Genomic DNA, 14,440 nt, shown 5'->3' on the forward strand with positions numbered 1-14,440 from the left:
CCCCAGCGCAGGCGGGCGGGATGCGGGCTGACCCCAGCGCAGGCGGGCGAGGTGTGGGCTGGCCCCAGTGCAGGCGGGCGGGGTGCGGGCAGGCCCCAGCGCAGGCGGGCACGGGCACAGGCCAGCCACAGTGCAGACGTCATGACCAGGGGATCATGATTCCCGGCATGGTGACGCCTGTGGCTGCTGCCGTCGGGACAGTGTGTGTAAGCCGGGCTCCAGCCCCATTTCATCCTCTGCAGAGAGGAGCTGAGAGCGGGCCCAGGGGTCGGGGGGAGCTGGAGTGAGGCCAGTGGTGGGTAGGAGCATTCCCAATCCTGCAGCCGGAGGAAGGAGAGGTGCAGTGCCCCGATGGCGGTTTCCCCAGGTGATCGCCCTGCCCCTGCCTATGGAGTCTGTAGGGTGCCACAGGGCGTGAGGCCTCTGGCCTGGCATTGAGCTGACCAGATCCTGTCTAGAACGTTTCACTAAGTGAGATGTGCGCATCCTGGGTTGGGTGTGGGCACTGGTTGGCTTGGGACAATGAGACACAGCCCTTCGCTGCCAGGTCACAGGTTTCCGTGCCCCCAGCTGGGTTCCAGCTGAGAGCCGTTACCTTAAAGCGCCCATGGGCACTGAGTTCTTGGGGGACAGGTGTGCCCCTCAGAATGCCACCCCAGCATGGCCCCGGCAGGTGCGGCTCCAGGGCGAGGGGAGCCTAAGGCTCCCCCATCAGCTGTCTCAGGACGGAGGCTGTGGACACTGAACAGCAGGGGGTGAGGCCCATTGGCAGCGGCCAGCATCGGGTGAGGCTTGTCCCACCGCAGACCGGGGCTGTGGATAGAGGGCTCCTCACTTGGACCTCTCAGCCCAGCCCCTTACAGCTCTTCCAAGCTCCACTCCCATTGGCAGCCGACTGTGGCAGCCGTACCACAATCCATTGCCCAGGGACGTGGCCATCCTCCTCCTTGGTTCGGATTGGGGGTTAGGATCCCTGGGGTTGTCCGTAGAGGTACCTTGCTCTCCTTCTGTATTTCCAAGGAGGCACAGCCCCTGGCAAATGCTGCACTGGCACCTAATTGGGTATTTCCTTTTGCTCTTTCTGTTGCAGGGAAACCTGGGCCCCAAGGACCCCCAGGCCCATCGGGTCCCAAGGGAAATGCTGGGAGCCAGGGGCCATCAGGAATCCCTGGAGCCAAGGGTCCCGCTGGACCGCCAGGTGAGTCTTGGACACAGGGCACTGCTCCAGGAGCTGGGGCCCACCACGGATCCCTGTACATTGATGCCAGCTTTGGATATAGGGGCATCACAACTGCCACCCCGGTCCCTGCAGAGCCCAGACACCTGGATTGGCTGGCATTTATTTGCAAGCTACACCAGTGCTCAGTGCTTCTGGCTGGCAGGGGGGGGGTGGAGAGGGAGGAGGAGCCAATCCCAGCTGCACCCTTGCTTTGGCCCTGATCCAAAGCCCTGAACTTTGCAGGCAGGATCCCACTGACACCATAGAATCATCGAATCTCAGGGTTGGAAGGGACCTCAGGAGGTATCTAGTCCAACCCCCTGCTCAAAGTAGGACCAATTCCCAACTAAATCAACCCAGCCAGGGCTTCGTCAAGCCGGGCCTTAAAAACCTCTAAGGAAGGAGATTCCACCACCTCCTTAGGTGACCCATTCCAATGCTTCACCACCCTCCTAGTGAAATAGTGTTTCCTAATATCCAACCTAGACCTCCCCCACTGCAACTTGAGACAATTGCTCCTTGTTCTGTCATCTGCCACCACTGAGAACAGCCTAGCTCAGTCCGTCCTCTTTGGAACCTCCCTTCAGGTAGTTGAAGGCTGCTATCAAATCCCCCCTCATTCTTCTCTTCTGCACACTAAACATGCCCAGTTCCCTCAGCCGCTCCTCATAAGTCATGTGCTCCAGTCCCCTAATCATTTTTGTTGCCCTCCGCTGGACTCTTTCCAATTTTTCCACATCCTTCTTGTAGTGTGAGGCCCAAAACTGGACACAGTATTCCAGGTGAGGCCTCACCAATGTCGAATAGAGGGGAATGATCACGTCCCTCGATCTGCTGCAATGCCCCTACTTATACAGCCCAAAATGCTGTTAGCCTTTTTGGCAACAAGAGCACACTGTTGACTCATATCCAGCTTCTCGTCCACCATAACTCCTAGGTCCTTTTCTACAGAACTGCTGCCTAGCCACTTGGTCCCTCGTCTGTAACAGTGAATGGGATTCTTCCGTCCTAAGTGCAGGACTCTGCACTTGTCCTTGTTGAACCTCATCAGGTTTCTTTTGGCCCAGTCCTCTAATTTGTCTAGGTCCCTCTGTATCCTATCCCTACCCTCCAGCATATCTACCACTCCTCCCAGTTTAGTGTCATCTGCAAACTTGCTGAGGGTGCAGTCCACGCCATCCTCCATATCATTAATGAAGATACTGAACAAAACCGGCCCCAGGACCGACCCTTGGGCACTCCGCTTGATACCGGCTGCCAACTAGACATGGAGCCGTTGATCACTACTTGTTGAGCCCGATGATCTAGCCAGCTTTCTATCCACCTTATAGTCCATTCATCCAGCCCATATTTCTTTAACTTGCTGGCAAGAATACTATGGGAGACCGTATCAAAAGCTTTGCTAAAGTCAAGGAATAACACATCCACTGCTTTCCCCTCATCCACAGACCCAGTTATCTCGTCATAAAAGGCAATTAGGTTAGTCAGGCATGACTTGCCCTTGGTGAATCCATGCTGACTGTTCCTGATCACTTTCCTCTACTCTAAGTGCTTCAGAATTGATTCCTTGAGGACCTGCTCCCTGATTTTTCCAGGGACTGAGATGAGGCCGACTGGCCTGTAGTTCCCCGGATCCTCCTTCTTCCCTTTTTTAAAGATGGGCACTACATTAGCCTTTTTCCAGTCATCCAGGACCTCCCCCAATCGCCATGAGTTTTCAAAGATAATGGCCAATGGCTCTGCAATCACATCCGCCAACTCCTTTAGCACCCTCGGAGGCAGCGCATCCGGCCCCATGGATTTGTGCTCACCCAGTTTTTCTAAATAGCCCTGAACCACTTCTTTCTCCACGGAGGGCTGGTCACCGCCTCCCCATACTGTGCTGCCCAGTCCAGCAGTCTGGGAGCTGACCTTGTTAGTGAAGACAGAGGCAAAAAAAGCATTGAGTACATTAGCTTTTTCCACATCCTCGGTCACTAGGTTGCGTCCCTCATTCAGTGGGCTCTGGGTCAGGCGTAGCCCAGCCACAGATTTTGCCCCATGGATGATGTTGGCTGGCTGGTCCATGGGGGATGTTCCTTTTCTTGACAGTTTTTTTAGAGCTGGGATGTAGGAATCAGGGCGGGGATCTGTCCTGTCCACCCTCCTCTCTCCAGCTGCTTCAGAAGAAGATACCGGAACCAACCAGTGGAACACCCCTCCCGGGGGGGAAGAACCTGGACCCATCGGTTAGAGGTTGGCTCATGCCCTGAAGCAGGAGGATTTGTAGCCCCTCTCTGGTGTAACTGGATGTTCTTCTCATCCAGAGTCATGTCTAACCCATTTTTACTGCTACTCAGCTCTGAACCTCAGCGCTACCCTTGATATCTTGTGGCAATGAGTTCCCCAGCTACTTATCCATTTCTAGACGAGTATTTCCATGGTCAGTCTTAATTCAGCTGCCTTTCAGTGCCATTGAACGCCCATTTGTCCTTGTGTGTCAAAGGCGGGAGGCTAGGAACGCCTGACTGCCCTTCTGTAGCTTGTTTCCTTGTTCCCCTCTGTCAGAGCCCCTCTCCTTTGTCTCCTCTCAGCAGCCCCAAACCCTTTCAGTCTCGCCTCAGTCAGAATTCTCTGACCATTCACATTGCCAGGCTCTGACACCCCCCGTCTCTATTTCTGCTGTCCCTTTTGGAGGCAGGGCAGCCAGTATGCAGTATCCTAGCTGAGGCCAGCACATTGATTTAGATAAAGGCATTATAACAGTTCCCCTATTTTTCTCCATCCCATTCCTGTTGCATCCTAACGTCTTGGTTGCTTTTCGGACCCCAGCTGTGCATTGAGCAGAGGTCTCTATGGAACTGCCTGTTGTACTTCCCAGGCCTTTCTCCTGAGATGCCACAGTTCATTTGGAACTCAGTTAGATGTGAGTAGTTCAGATCATCCCTCCCAATCGGCAATGCTTTGGGTTTGTCAGCATGGCATTTCCTCTGCTGCCCAATGCCCTCGTGCAGTTTGGTCCCTCTGAATTTCCTCCCAGACCGCTCCAGTCTTCTTCCTCTTGGGTCATCTGCAAAGTGCTGCTGCCTCATTGCTTGACTCCTTTTCCAGGTTATTATATTTATATTATGGTAGCGTCTACGCACCCCAGTCATGGAGCAGGACCCAGTGTGCTAGGTGCTGTACAACCACAGAACACAAAGGCAGTCCCTGTATGTAAGACATTAAACATACTTGTCAGTGTGGCCTAGTGAATAGTGCACTGGGCTGGTCTCAGGAGATTTGGGTTCAATTCCCATCTCTGCCGCTGGCCTGCAGGGTGACTTTGGACAAGTCCCTTCCCCACTCAGTGCCTCAGTTTCCCCACCTGTGAAATGGGGATGAGGACACTGACCCTCGATGAAAAGCGCTAGCTAAGAGCTAGGGATTATTACTGTAGCAGACTGCTCCGGCCCTAGCACAGAGCCACGTCGCGCCCTGCGATGACCCTTTACCCAGGTTGGGACTAGGCCATTTAATCCTGCTCAGTCTCTTTGCCACTTTTAGACCCAGGACGGCGCTTTGCCTCTTTCCCTGTCAATTCCTTAAGAGGCTCAGGGGGGAGGTCTGACAAAGGATTTGGAAACTCCAAATCAATGACATCAGCCTAGTCCATGGCCTGCTAATCCTTCCTTGAGGGAGTGCTGCGCCTCCAGGTCAGGGCTGGGGATGCGCACCCAGGGAGCCCCCTGCTCTCAGGGCATCTTTGGGGGAAGCTCAGGACTGCATGGACAGGGAGATGGACCCTCCCAGGTTAGTGCTGCTGGGAGTGGGGCAGGTTTGCATTGCCATGGAGATGGGATCCCCCGAGCATGGATGGGACGCGGGGGGAAGATCAGGCCCCTCCCTACGAGGCTGAGCGGGAGCCAGCCGGGGGAAGGAGTTCATGCTGGGAGCTGCAGTTGCTCTTGGCAGCATGTCTCGGAGTCCCAGTGGTCTGTGTAACGTTTATTAGGCTTGGAAGGTGTCCAGTGCCATGTCGCTTTGGGCCATTTGGAGTTAAACGTTAACAACCATCCTCCCCAAGGCCCCACCAGGTCCCCATGCCTTGCTCCCTTCCAGCGTTGGCCCCTCACATCTCCTTTCCTTTGTTCTCCACCTCCCTGCGTCCTCAAGTCCAGCTCCCGGCTCCTCTTGCTGCATGCTCCCCGTCTTCAGCTGCGATCCGCCACCGGGCCAAGGGCTGGCTGCTGAGCCCTTGATGCCAGTGGGCCCTTCTAATGGCTTGAGAGCAGCTGGATCTCCAGGGAGCACGGGAGCCCTGGGGTCAGCAGAGCTGATCCCTGGCCTGCACCCGGGAGATGGTGGGGCCCACTCCACGGACTGTGGCTGGAAGCCCCCCTGGCACTGAGCAGCCCACTCCCCATGGAAGTAGGAGCAGCTGAGCATGGCAAGGCAGGTGCGGGGAGCGGGACAGGAATGGGATGGGGTTGCTGAGCCCCCCTGGGAAGGAAGGAGACCTGCGTGTTGTCTAAGCCCTCCTTTGTCTCTCACTCACTGTGATTCCCCTCGTTCACAATGGGGCGTATGGCTTGTCACAAACATGCCAGGGAGGTCTCCCCACCCTGGCAGTGCCAGGGGAGTGACCGGGGCGTAGGGAGTCTAACCTAGAGGGTAGAGCCAGAGCCCAGCCTAGTGGTTGGAGCCAGGAACAGAACCAGGCCTGTGGTACAACAGAGCCCAGCACTGCCAGGGCTAGAGCCCACTGCGCACTGACCCCACTGGCTCTAGTGGGTGAGGGCGGTGGGCACCCCATGCAGAGCAGGGTTTGGCTCCCACCCCTGCATCAGCCCAGGGAGCATTTCCTCCCCAGGCCAGGAAATCAGCTGGTCAGCAGCTGGGGTTAGGAGGAAGCCAGTGCTAGCTAAGCACGGGGAGCACGGTGGCTTTTACACCTTCCTGTGAAGCATCCAGTGCTGGCTACTGCTGGAAAGGGGAGAGGGGCCTTTGGTACCAGGCTGCAAGAGGGCCAGGGGAGGGAAACAGAGGGGCACACCAGGAGGAAGGGGAAGGGCCATTTCCACCCCTCGCCTTGCCGCAGTTTGCAGCCTCTCTGGACATATATCAGGGCGAAGTGAAGCACAGCTGGGGCCTCTGGCTGCAGAGCCAGCATTCGGAGAACTGCCTCATCCCCTGCCCGTGCAGGTAGGTCCTCTGGGGCAGGGGTGGGATAAGTCACGCATCCAGATCCGGGGTATAGAGGACAGTTCGGGGCTCTGCCATTGTGCAGCTTCCTCCAGCCGGGGCTGAGAGAAGGGGGTGGCACCCCAATCCCCAAGGCAGCTCTGTCAGCACACGACAGCTTGGGGTCTGCCCCACACAGCACTGGAGCATGGGAGATGAGCACTGCTAGCACTGGCTGCCTGGCTGGTGGGGCAGGACTGCCTGGAGCCCGCTGCAGATCTGGCCTCGTCCTCCCACCCAGGCTAAGGAAATACCCACAATGCCTTTCACTCAGGCCTGGTCTGTACTATAGGGCAGCCGTGCCCACGAGCACGGCAGCTGTGCTGTGCGGGAAGGGTCCCCGCGTGGTGGCCCTGCCCAGGGGACGCCAGCAACTGTAAAGCAAGAGTTGCTTCTGCTCAGTCCTCAAGATCTTTCCTGCCTTTCTTCTTCCTTCCTAGGCCCCCCGGGGCCGCCAGGGCGGGATGGTGCCAGGGGCATCCCCGGAGAGAAGGGATTTCCGGGCCTTCCAGGGCCCCCGGGACCTCCAGGGCCCCCTGCCCCAGTGGGGCCTACAATATCCCGCATCGCTGACCCAAGTAAGTAGCTGGGAGGGAGGGGGGAAGGGACCTGGTTGGAGACAAAGCATGTGCTGGGGGCGCTGGGCTGCAGTGGGGGAGTCAGTAGGGGATGGTCCCAGTATGGCACTCAGGGGAGAGATGAAAGGTCCTGCCCTCCTGTGCTCATTAAAGGCCCTGGCACTTTGCCAGCGAGTCAGTATGAAAATGGCAGGGGCTGGGAGCCGGGCAGGCTGGGCTCGATTCCTGGCACCGCTGGCTTTGGCCAAGTGACTGTCCAAGGAGACACCAGATGGGGCTGGAGATGCAGCAGCTCTGCCCTGTCCCGGCCCCCGCCCCCCCAGGTGCTAATGCTAACCAGAGGTGGTGCTGGGAGGGAGCGGGGTTAGATTTCACTCCCCTAGCCCCTCGGAGCTTTCTCTCCACAAATTGTCAGAGAGGGCTCCGTGGAAGGACCCAGCCCCCACATGCCAGCCTTCGTTTGCATGCACGCCCACCGGTACCATTGCTCATCCAGGCACAAACACCCCACACCCTGCCAGACTCGCAATCTGCTCCCCCCACTCAGAGCCACGCTGCACCCCTGCCCTGCAGTGACCCCAGACAGACAGTGAGACAGGATGGCTGCAGGGCACTGGGACTGGCAGCCCAGGAGAGAATGGCTAGTGCGATACAATGGGTTAGATCATGGATTCTCAAACGGGGAGTTACCAGCACACCCCCTCTGGGGGCATGAACACACTACAGGGGTTTGTAATCACCTAACCTTCCTTAATAATTTTGTGGGGTGGGATCCCAACCCCCTTTTCTGTTGTGATACAATGAGTCCCTGTTGAACTTGGGGGGATGTGTCTAGTGCGGTCCCACAGGAGTCAGGCTGGGTTCAGTACTATTCAATATTTTTATTAATGACTTGTATAGTGGACTGGAGAGGAAGCTTATAACATTTGCAGATAACACCAAGCTGGGAGGGGTTGCGAGCACTTTGGAGGACAGGATTAGAATTCAAAATGACCTGGACAAATTAGAGAACTGGTCTGAAATCAAAAAGATGAAGTTCAATAAAGACAAGTGCAAAGTGCTTCACTTAGGAAGGAAAAATCAACTGCACAATGACAAAACGGGTAATAACTGGCTACGCAGCAGTACTGCCGAGAAGGATCGGGGGGTTAGAGTGGATCACAAATTGATTGTGAGTCCCCGGTGTGATGCAGTTGTGAAAAAGCCTATTATCATTCTGGGCTGTATTAACAGGAGTGCCGTATGTAAGAGAGGAGAGGCAATTGTCCCGTTCTACTCGGCACTGGGGAGGCCTCAGCCGGGGCACTGCGCTCACGTCTGGGTGCCCCACGTTAGGGAAGCTGTGGAGAGAGTCCAGAGAAGAGCAACAAAGATGATCAATCTGAGCTATGAGGAAAGGTTAGAAAAACTGGGCATGTTTAGTCGTGAGAAAAAGGGCTGGCGAGAGGGGGGACGACTTGATAAGAGTCTTCAGATATGTTCTGGGCTGTTCTAAAGAGGACGGTGACCAGTTGTTCTCCATGTCCCATGAAAGTAGCACAAGAAGTGATGGGTGTCATCTGCAGCAAGGGAGATTTAGTTTAGATATTAGGGAAATCTTAGTAACTCACGGTTCAGCTCTGGGAAGGGCGTCCAAGGGAGGTTGTCGAATTCCCGCCATGGGAGGTTTAAGGACAGGCTGAACAAACACATGTCAGGGACGGGCTAGGTTGACTTGGTCCTGCCTCAGCGCAGGGGCTGCGCTTGATGACCTCTCGAGGTCCCTTCCAGCCCGACAGTTCTGTGATTCTATGGGAGCGTCACTAAAGAGCCGCTGGTTTAGATCACTGGGCATCAGGGCTCCTGGGTTCTCTTTCTGGCTCAGTGTGATCTGGGGCAAGTGGTTTCCTCGCTCTGTGAAGTACACATTTAACCCTTGCTATTCCTAGTATCTGTATCGCTACACACCACTTTGGGACAGGAAGTGAAGGAGAGTGCTGTCTCCATTTGGAACGGAGGGCAGGAGCTAGCTCCTTACAATAAAGCCCAGCTTTGGTTCATTGATAACCTTTTGTGGCTAGGATCTCAGCTTGTGTCTGATGTGACTGAGACACTGTACTGGGGCATGTCCTTGGGACTGGCTTGGGGCACCACCTGCTGCTCTTCCCACAGCGCCTGGGTTTCCCTTGGTGTGGGATCTCTTAGCCAAGCACCAAGCAGGCACCGGCCTCCCCAGACAGTGGGTGTCATTGGGTCCTTGAAGAACCATGTATCTGGAAGCCCTTGCCAGTCACCATGTTGGGCTCTCTGGCACTGAGGCGGGCAGGAGCCGATTCCTGCACTCAGTCAGATGCAGCTAAAACAGTCCCATTGGACTCGCTCTGTGTCTCACGCCAGCCTCCTAATTGTCCTTTGCCTGATGCTGTAGTTACCCTGCGTTTGCACTAGGTAGCAGCACGCTGACATCACCATGAGTCTTCACAGTGACAGGAAGGAGACAAAAATAACGTGTTTGTGTCCGTGTGGCTGCCTTCTGAGGGCGAAAGGCAGCTGGGGAGGGGCTGGCGTTGGAGGATTTTAAAGGGTTTTTCTGCTTAGAAATATCAGAAACGGCAAGTCTGGTCTCCCCCGGCTCTGCTGGAGGTTGTGCTGTGAGCTGTCCCGTTTTCATTAAGGGGCGGGGGACCCTTTCTCCCCGTGTTGGAGTTGGATGAGCTGAGTGGGCGTTGGCGCGCTAGCGGAACGCTCCTGCACGGAGCACAGGGGCAGGCCCTCAGGTTCAGATCCTGGCCCAGCTGCTCAGACGCTAGGGGCTCGAGGAGGAGTCACTGTCTGAGGGTCTCTGGCCTGTCAGACCAGCGGATGAAATCCCAGTGCTCATCTTTACTGCCGTGGGATGCCCCAGTTCTCCAGTCAGCCACAGAGTCTCCCAGGTTAGATGAGACTTGATATTTGAATGTAAAATATTAAACCATTCTAGGGCGTCTTTCTCCATCAGAGAAAAGCAAAAAAAAAAAAAGAAGGGCCTAAGCCCAACTGTGTGTTTCCTTTGCTTGTCTCATTCCCGCGCTGGGAGCCAGGGTCCCTAGCCCTGCTTCTAGCACCCACAGTCCTCATCAGAGCCTTGGAGTGTGGCCTAGTGAAGCGAGCACTGGACTGGGCCTCCAGAAACATGACTTCTATTCCCAGCTCTGGCCTGCTGGGCAACCCACTTCCCCTCCCTGTGCCTCAGTTTCCCCTCTGTGAACTGGGGATGATGACACTGGCCTCCTTTGTCCAGCACTGTGAGACAAGTGCTGGGTGTGAGCTAGGTGGTGTTATTACTTCAGTCTGTACCCAGGCGGACTGCCACCCCTCACGCAGTGCACAGCCCTCAGGGAGCGGAGCTGTGCCAGCGAGGTGACCCGGCCCCAGGAACTATTGCAGCAGCAGCACCTGTAGCAGCGTCGGCACTGCGCTGATGTGACTTCACTGGGCAGGTGCCAGTGCCTGAAGCCATGACTCAGGGCTGCTGAGGAGGAGCGGGAGCCTTAGCTGTACCTCAGCTAGAGGTGTTAACCCCTTCACTGCTGCAGGGTCCGGCGTGTGAGCGGTCGCTGTAGTGGGGCCTGCCTGGGCAGTCCCGAGGGAATGTCAGCAGGAGACCAGGGGTCATCTCCAGCTGGGTCCCTCCATGTGACAAGGGGCACAATGCAAGGCAAGGACTCGGATCCTGGGCGTCTCCTCTGTGCTGGGTCCCAGATCAGTGGCCTTGTCTGGCTGGGAGGGAGGCAGAGCAGGGGGGGCCAGGCTGTCCCTCAGCTGAGACCTGTGTAGAGCACCCCCAGCAGATGCTCCCCTTCCATGACTGCAGGTTCCAGTGGATACATTTAATATAGGCCCTTGTCCTCGATTGGATTGGCCTGCTCTGCCCCCTGGTGGCCAGATTTAGCAGCCCACCTCCATGAGCTAAAGTGCAGCTTCTGGACACATGCTAAACTAAAACCACTTGGCTTGGGCACAGATCAAACCATTTCTGGGCAAGTCTTCCAGCTGCATGTGCGCCCATGCCTGTCCAACTGTGTCCGTGTGCCTCTGCAGACAATAGCACCCCACTCTTGTATCGCTCTTTTCAGTGGTTGATCTCAAAGGGTGGTACAGAGGAAGGCAATAGCATTATCCCCATTTTATAGAGCAAGTGACTTTTTCAAGGTCACCCAGAAGGTTAGTGGCAGATCAGGTAACAGAACCCAGATCTCCTGAGTCCCTGTCCCGTGCCCTAGCCACTTGGCCACATGTATGGAGCTGGGCATGCATGTCTGAATGTACAGGGATGGGTCTGAACGAGGACTGCCAGGCATGGCAGTCAATGCCTATGGACTACACGGGCAAAGTGTGTGTGATTCAGACAGCGGCTGGAGCATTGAGAAGAGCCTGCCGCTCAGTCAGTGGGAGAGGCTTGTGCCGAAGGCCCGTGCCTGACCCCTGCTGGTAACCATGGTGGCCTGTGCATGCTGGCACGTGCGGGCGTGAGTCTGATCAGCTGTGTCTCCAAGTGGCTGGCTGGCTGAGGTGTCCCTGCTGTGCCCTCTGCCCAGATCTCGTTGAGCGAACGGCTGGACTGGGCCCAGTTTGGTGTGCAGTTGGCCCACGCTCAGGGATGTTGGGCCCATTTCACTGTGGCTCCAGGAGGAAAAGGGGGCTCTTCAGAGTCCTTATACGCCAGCACTGCCTGGCAGTCTCCTCTAATCTCTCCTCCCTCCATGTCCCAGGGGACCCGCTTCTGTCAAACACCTTCACTGAATCCGGCAGCGTTGGCACCATGGGGCCGGCGGGACCCCCAGGGCCTCCAGGGCCAATGGGTAAGTTCCCCTCCTCTCTGTTCCTCACTGGAGCCCTGATATCCAGGTAGCTGGTTACCCCAGCCAGTGGAGGTCTCCCTCCAGTTCCCCATGGCCTCCACGGGGCTTTATGGGATGGACTTTGCCCAGGACAAGGCTGGCACAAGGGATTCCAAGCTGAGGGATACACATCTCATAGGAATGTGCCGCCAGCTGATGGGTGTAACAGCAGGGATATGAGCCTGGTGCTGCCAGCTGAGGGGGTGCCACCCCCGGGGTGCCACTGAGCCCACCTGACCCACCAGCCTGGGCTCCCTTTACGCTGTACTGCTATGCAGCCTATCAAGCCCTTCCCCAGGCTTCAGACTGCGCTTTACCAGCACACGTACAAGTAAGGGGGGACACAGATGCTGAGATCAGCTCTCCATGGGGAGGCTCAGCTAAGGAACTGCCCAGTACTCAAGTGCCCCCCCCCTAGAGTGTAGACCCCAAATTGCACCATCTTGTGCTGCACAGAGAACTGTACCGCACCAGCTCGTGAAATTCGCCCCTTCCTTCAGTGTGGAAGGAGATGCAACAGCTTTCTGCCCCAAGTACTGAGTTCCACACACTGGTCTTAAACAAACCAAAACAAGTTTATTAACTACAAAGGAGAGATTTGAAGTGATTATAAGGGATAGCAACAGATCAAAGCTGATTACCCAGCAAATAAAACAAATAGGCAATCTAAGCTCAATAGACTAAAGAAATTGGAAATGTGTAACAAATTCTCGCCCTAAATGTTGTTTTAGGCAGATTGCAGAAGTTCTTGAAGGCAAACTGCACTTGCCTGCAGCTTAAAGCTCCAGGTATTCCTGTCGCAGGCCAGACAATTCTCTAGCCTGGCTTCAGCCCTTCTCCCCTAGTCTGTCTTTTTTTTTCCTTGGGTGTTTCCAGCAGTCCTCTTTCTTGGGCGGGGAGTCAGTGAAGAACAAACCATGTTGATGTCACTCCCCTGCCTTAATTCGTTTTTGCATATGGTGGGAATCCTTTGTTCGATTCCCACGCCCGGTCAGTGGAAAAACACTAGCATTATGATGGAGTCCAGTACCAGGGGACTTGGTCACATGTCCCTGTAGGGCTACCACAGCCATGACTCAGAGACTGTTTGCAGCGTCCCCAGGAAGGCTTCCCAGTGGGAGAGTAGCATCTTCTAAGACCTAGTGTTCTCCCTAATGGCCTCTCCTAGCCAGCCTTCTAGACTGATTGCATGCTGCCTAGTGGGCATTCCCCAGGTGTACACACATTTGTAATAGATACATAGACAATATTCCTAACTTCAGATACCAAAATGATTCATGCATGCAAATCAGATAATCATATTCAGTAAATCAGAACCTTTTCAATGATCTGTCACATGCCTTATCTTGCACAAAATACATCATAATTATGCCATACTCATATCATAATATTATTATGAAGAATATGGGGTGTAATGACACAGTGTGTTCTGCTCCTCTTGTTCCAGGTCCTCTGGGCCCCCCAGGGCCAATCGGGCTGCCAGGCCCTCCGGGGCACGATGTAAGTGCTGTATCTGGAAGAGAAGAGGCAGGGGGCATGGGGAGCGGCCCATGGGGTGGGGGACAGGGCCTGAGTATCTCATCTCTCCTGTTGGGGTGGGTACATGATCTGCTGCCCCAGGTCACCCCTTCCCTGAGTCACAAGACCCCTTCTCCCTTCCCCATGGCACTCAAGAACTGCCTTCCCTCTCCTGGATACCCAAGAACCCCCCATCGCCTGGGCATCTGGAGCCAGCCCCTTTCAATGGGTCCAGCTAGGCTGTGGTCAGGCTGGGGAGAGCAGCCCCTGATCCTGTTGTTGTTGTGCAGGGTTTACCCGGAGCGCCAGGTGCTGACGGAGCCACCGGTCCCCCAGGGGAGAAAGGAGACAGAGTGAGTGACCCCCAGCCCCTGCCATGCGGCTAGTAGCCGGGGCTGTGCTTGAGAGGACGGGGTTGCAGAGGAGTGCACGGGGCAAGGCTGAGGGCAGGGGCAGTGGTGGAGCAGGGGCGTCCTGCCTTTGAAATGCCAGGTGCAGACTCTGGCGTTGCTCTGGGCCGGGCCAGCAGGCACTGCCTATGTCTTGCAGGGCCTGGGACCAGCCAGCCCCCTGCCACCTGACCGCTTCCTGGGCCGTTGCCAGAGGCTGGAGCCCAGCCCTGGTGGGTGGAGTGGTTACCACTCACAGGAGCAGCTCTCTGGGTCTGTGGCCGTCCCGTGGGGCAGAGCGCAGACCCTTCACTCTCAGACTGGTGTCCTGTCCAGGGGCCTGTCTGAGACGAGGTGGGTTGCTGGACACGTGCCTCTGTCTCTGCCGCTATGGCCGGCTTCTTCACTAGCAGCTTGGGCAGAGAGGCCATGGAGACAACGTTCCCCTCCTGGGGCAGGCTTGGGCACAGAGGCAGGGACAGTGTCGGGGCTCCGTAGGGGACCCCTTCCACCTCCAAGGCCGGCAGTGCCGCCTCCACCAGCAGAGGGAGAAAAACGGCTCTCCCCATCCATCCTTTCCCAGGCTGTGCCCTCCACCCTGGGGATGGCCGAGACCATTCTCAGGCTCACGGGGCCTGCGGCTGCTCCACTGTGGGTGATGCTGTGCCTGATGAA

General features: G+C 56.2%; 1 protein-coding gene across 14 annotated transcripts in view; it reads left to right on the plus strand.

Annotated features, from left to right (window-relative positions):
• The window catches only part of EMID1 (EMI domain containing 1), a 110,155-nt gene that overhangs the window by 85,982 nt on the left and 9,733 nt on the right, over positions 1-14,440 (plus strand). For all 14 annotated transcript variants that reach the window (XR_004648243.1, XR_004648244.1, XR_004648245.1 and 11 more), the window contains exons 9-13: positions 1,091-1,198; positions 6,862-6,999; positions 11,730-11,819; positions 13,306-13,358; positions 13,667-13,729. Coding sequence is in view for 11 of the 14 variants with exons in the window: in XM_034790971.1 (XP_034646862.1) it covers positions 1,091-1,198; positions 6,862-6,999; positions 11,730-11,819; positions 13,306-13,358; positions 13,667-13,729 (452 nt within the window). In the remaining 3 variants the exon portion in view is untranslated. The remainder of the gene's footprint in view (positions 1-1,090; positions 1,199-6,861; positions 7,000-11,729; positions 11,820-13,305; positions 13,359-13,666; positions 13,730-14,440) is intronic.

Source organism: Trachemys scripta, chromosome 15, assembly GCF_013100865.1.
Source record: "Trachemys scripta elegans isolate TJP31775 chromosome 15, CAS_Tse_1.0, whole genome shotgun sequence".
Taxonomy (NCBI): Eukaryota; Metazoa; Chordata; order Testudines; family Emydidae; genus Trachemys; species Trachemys scripta.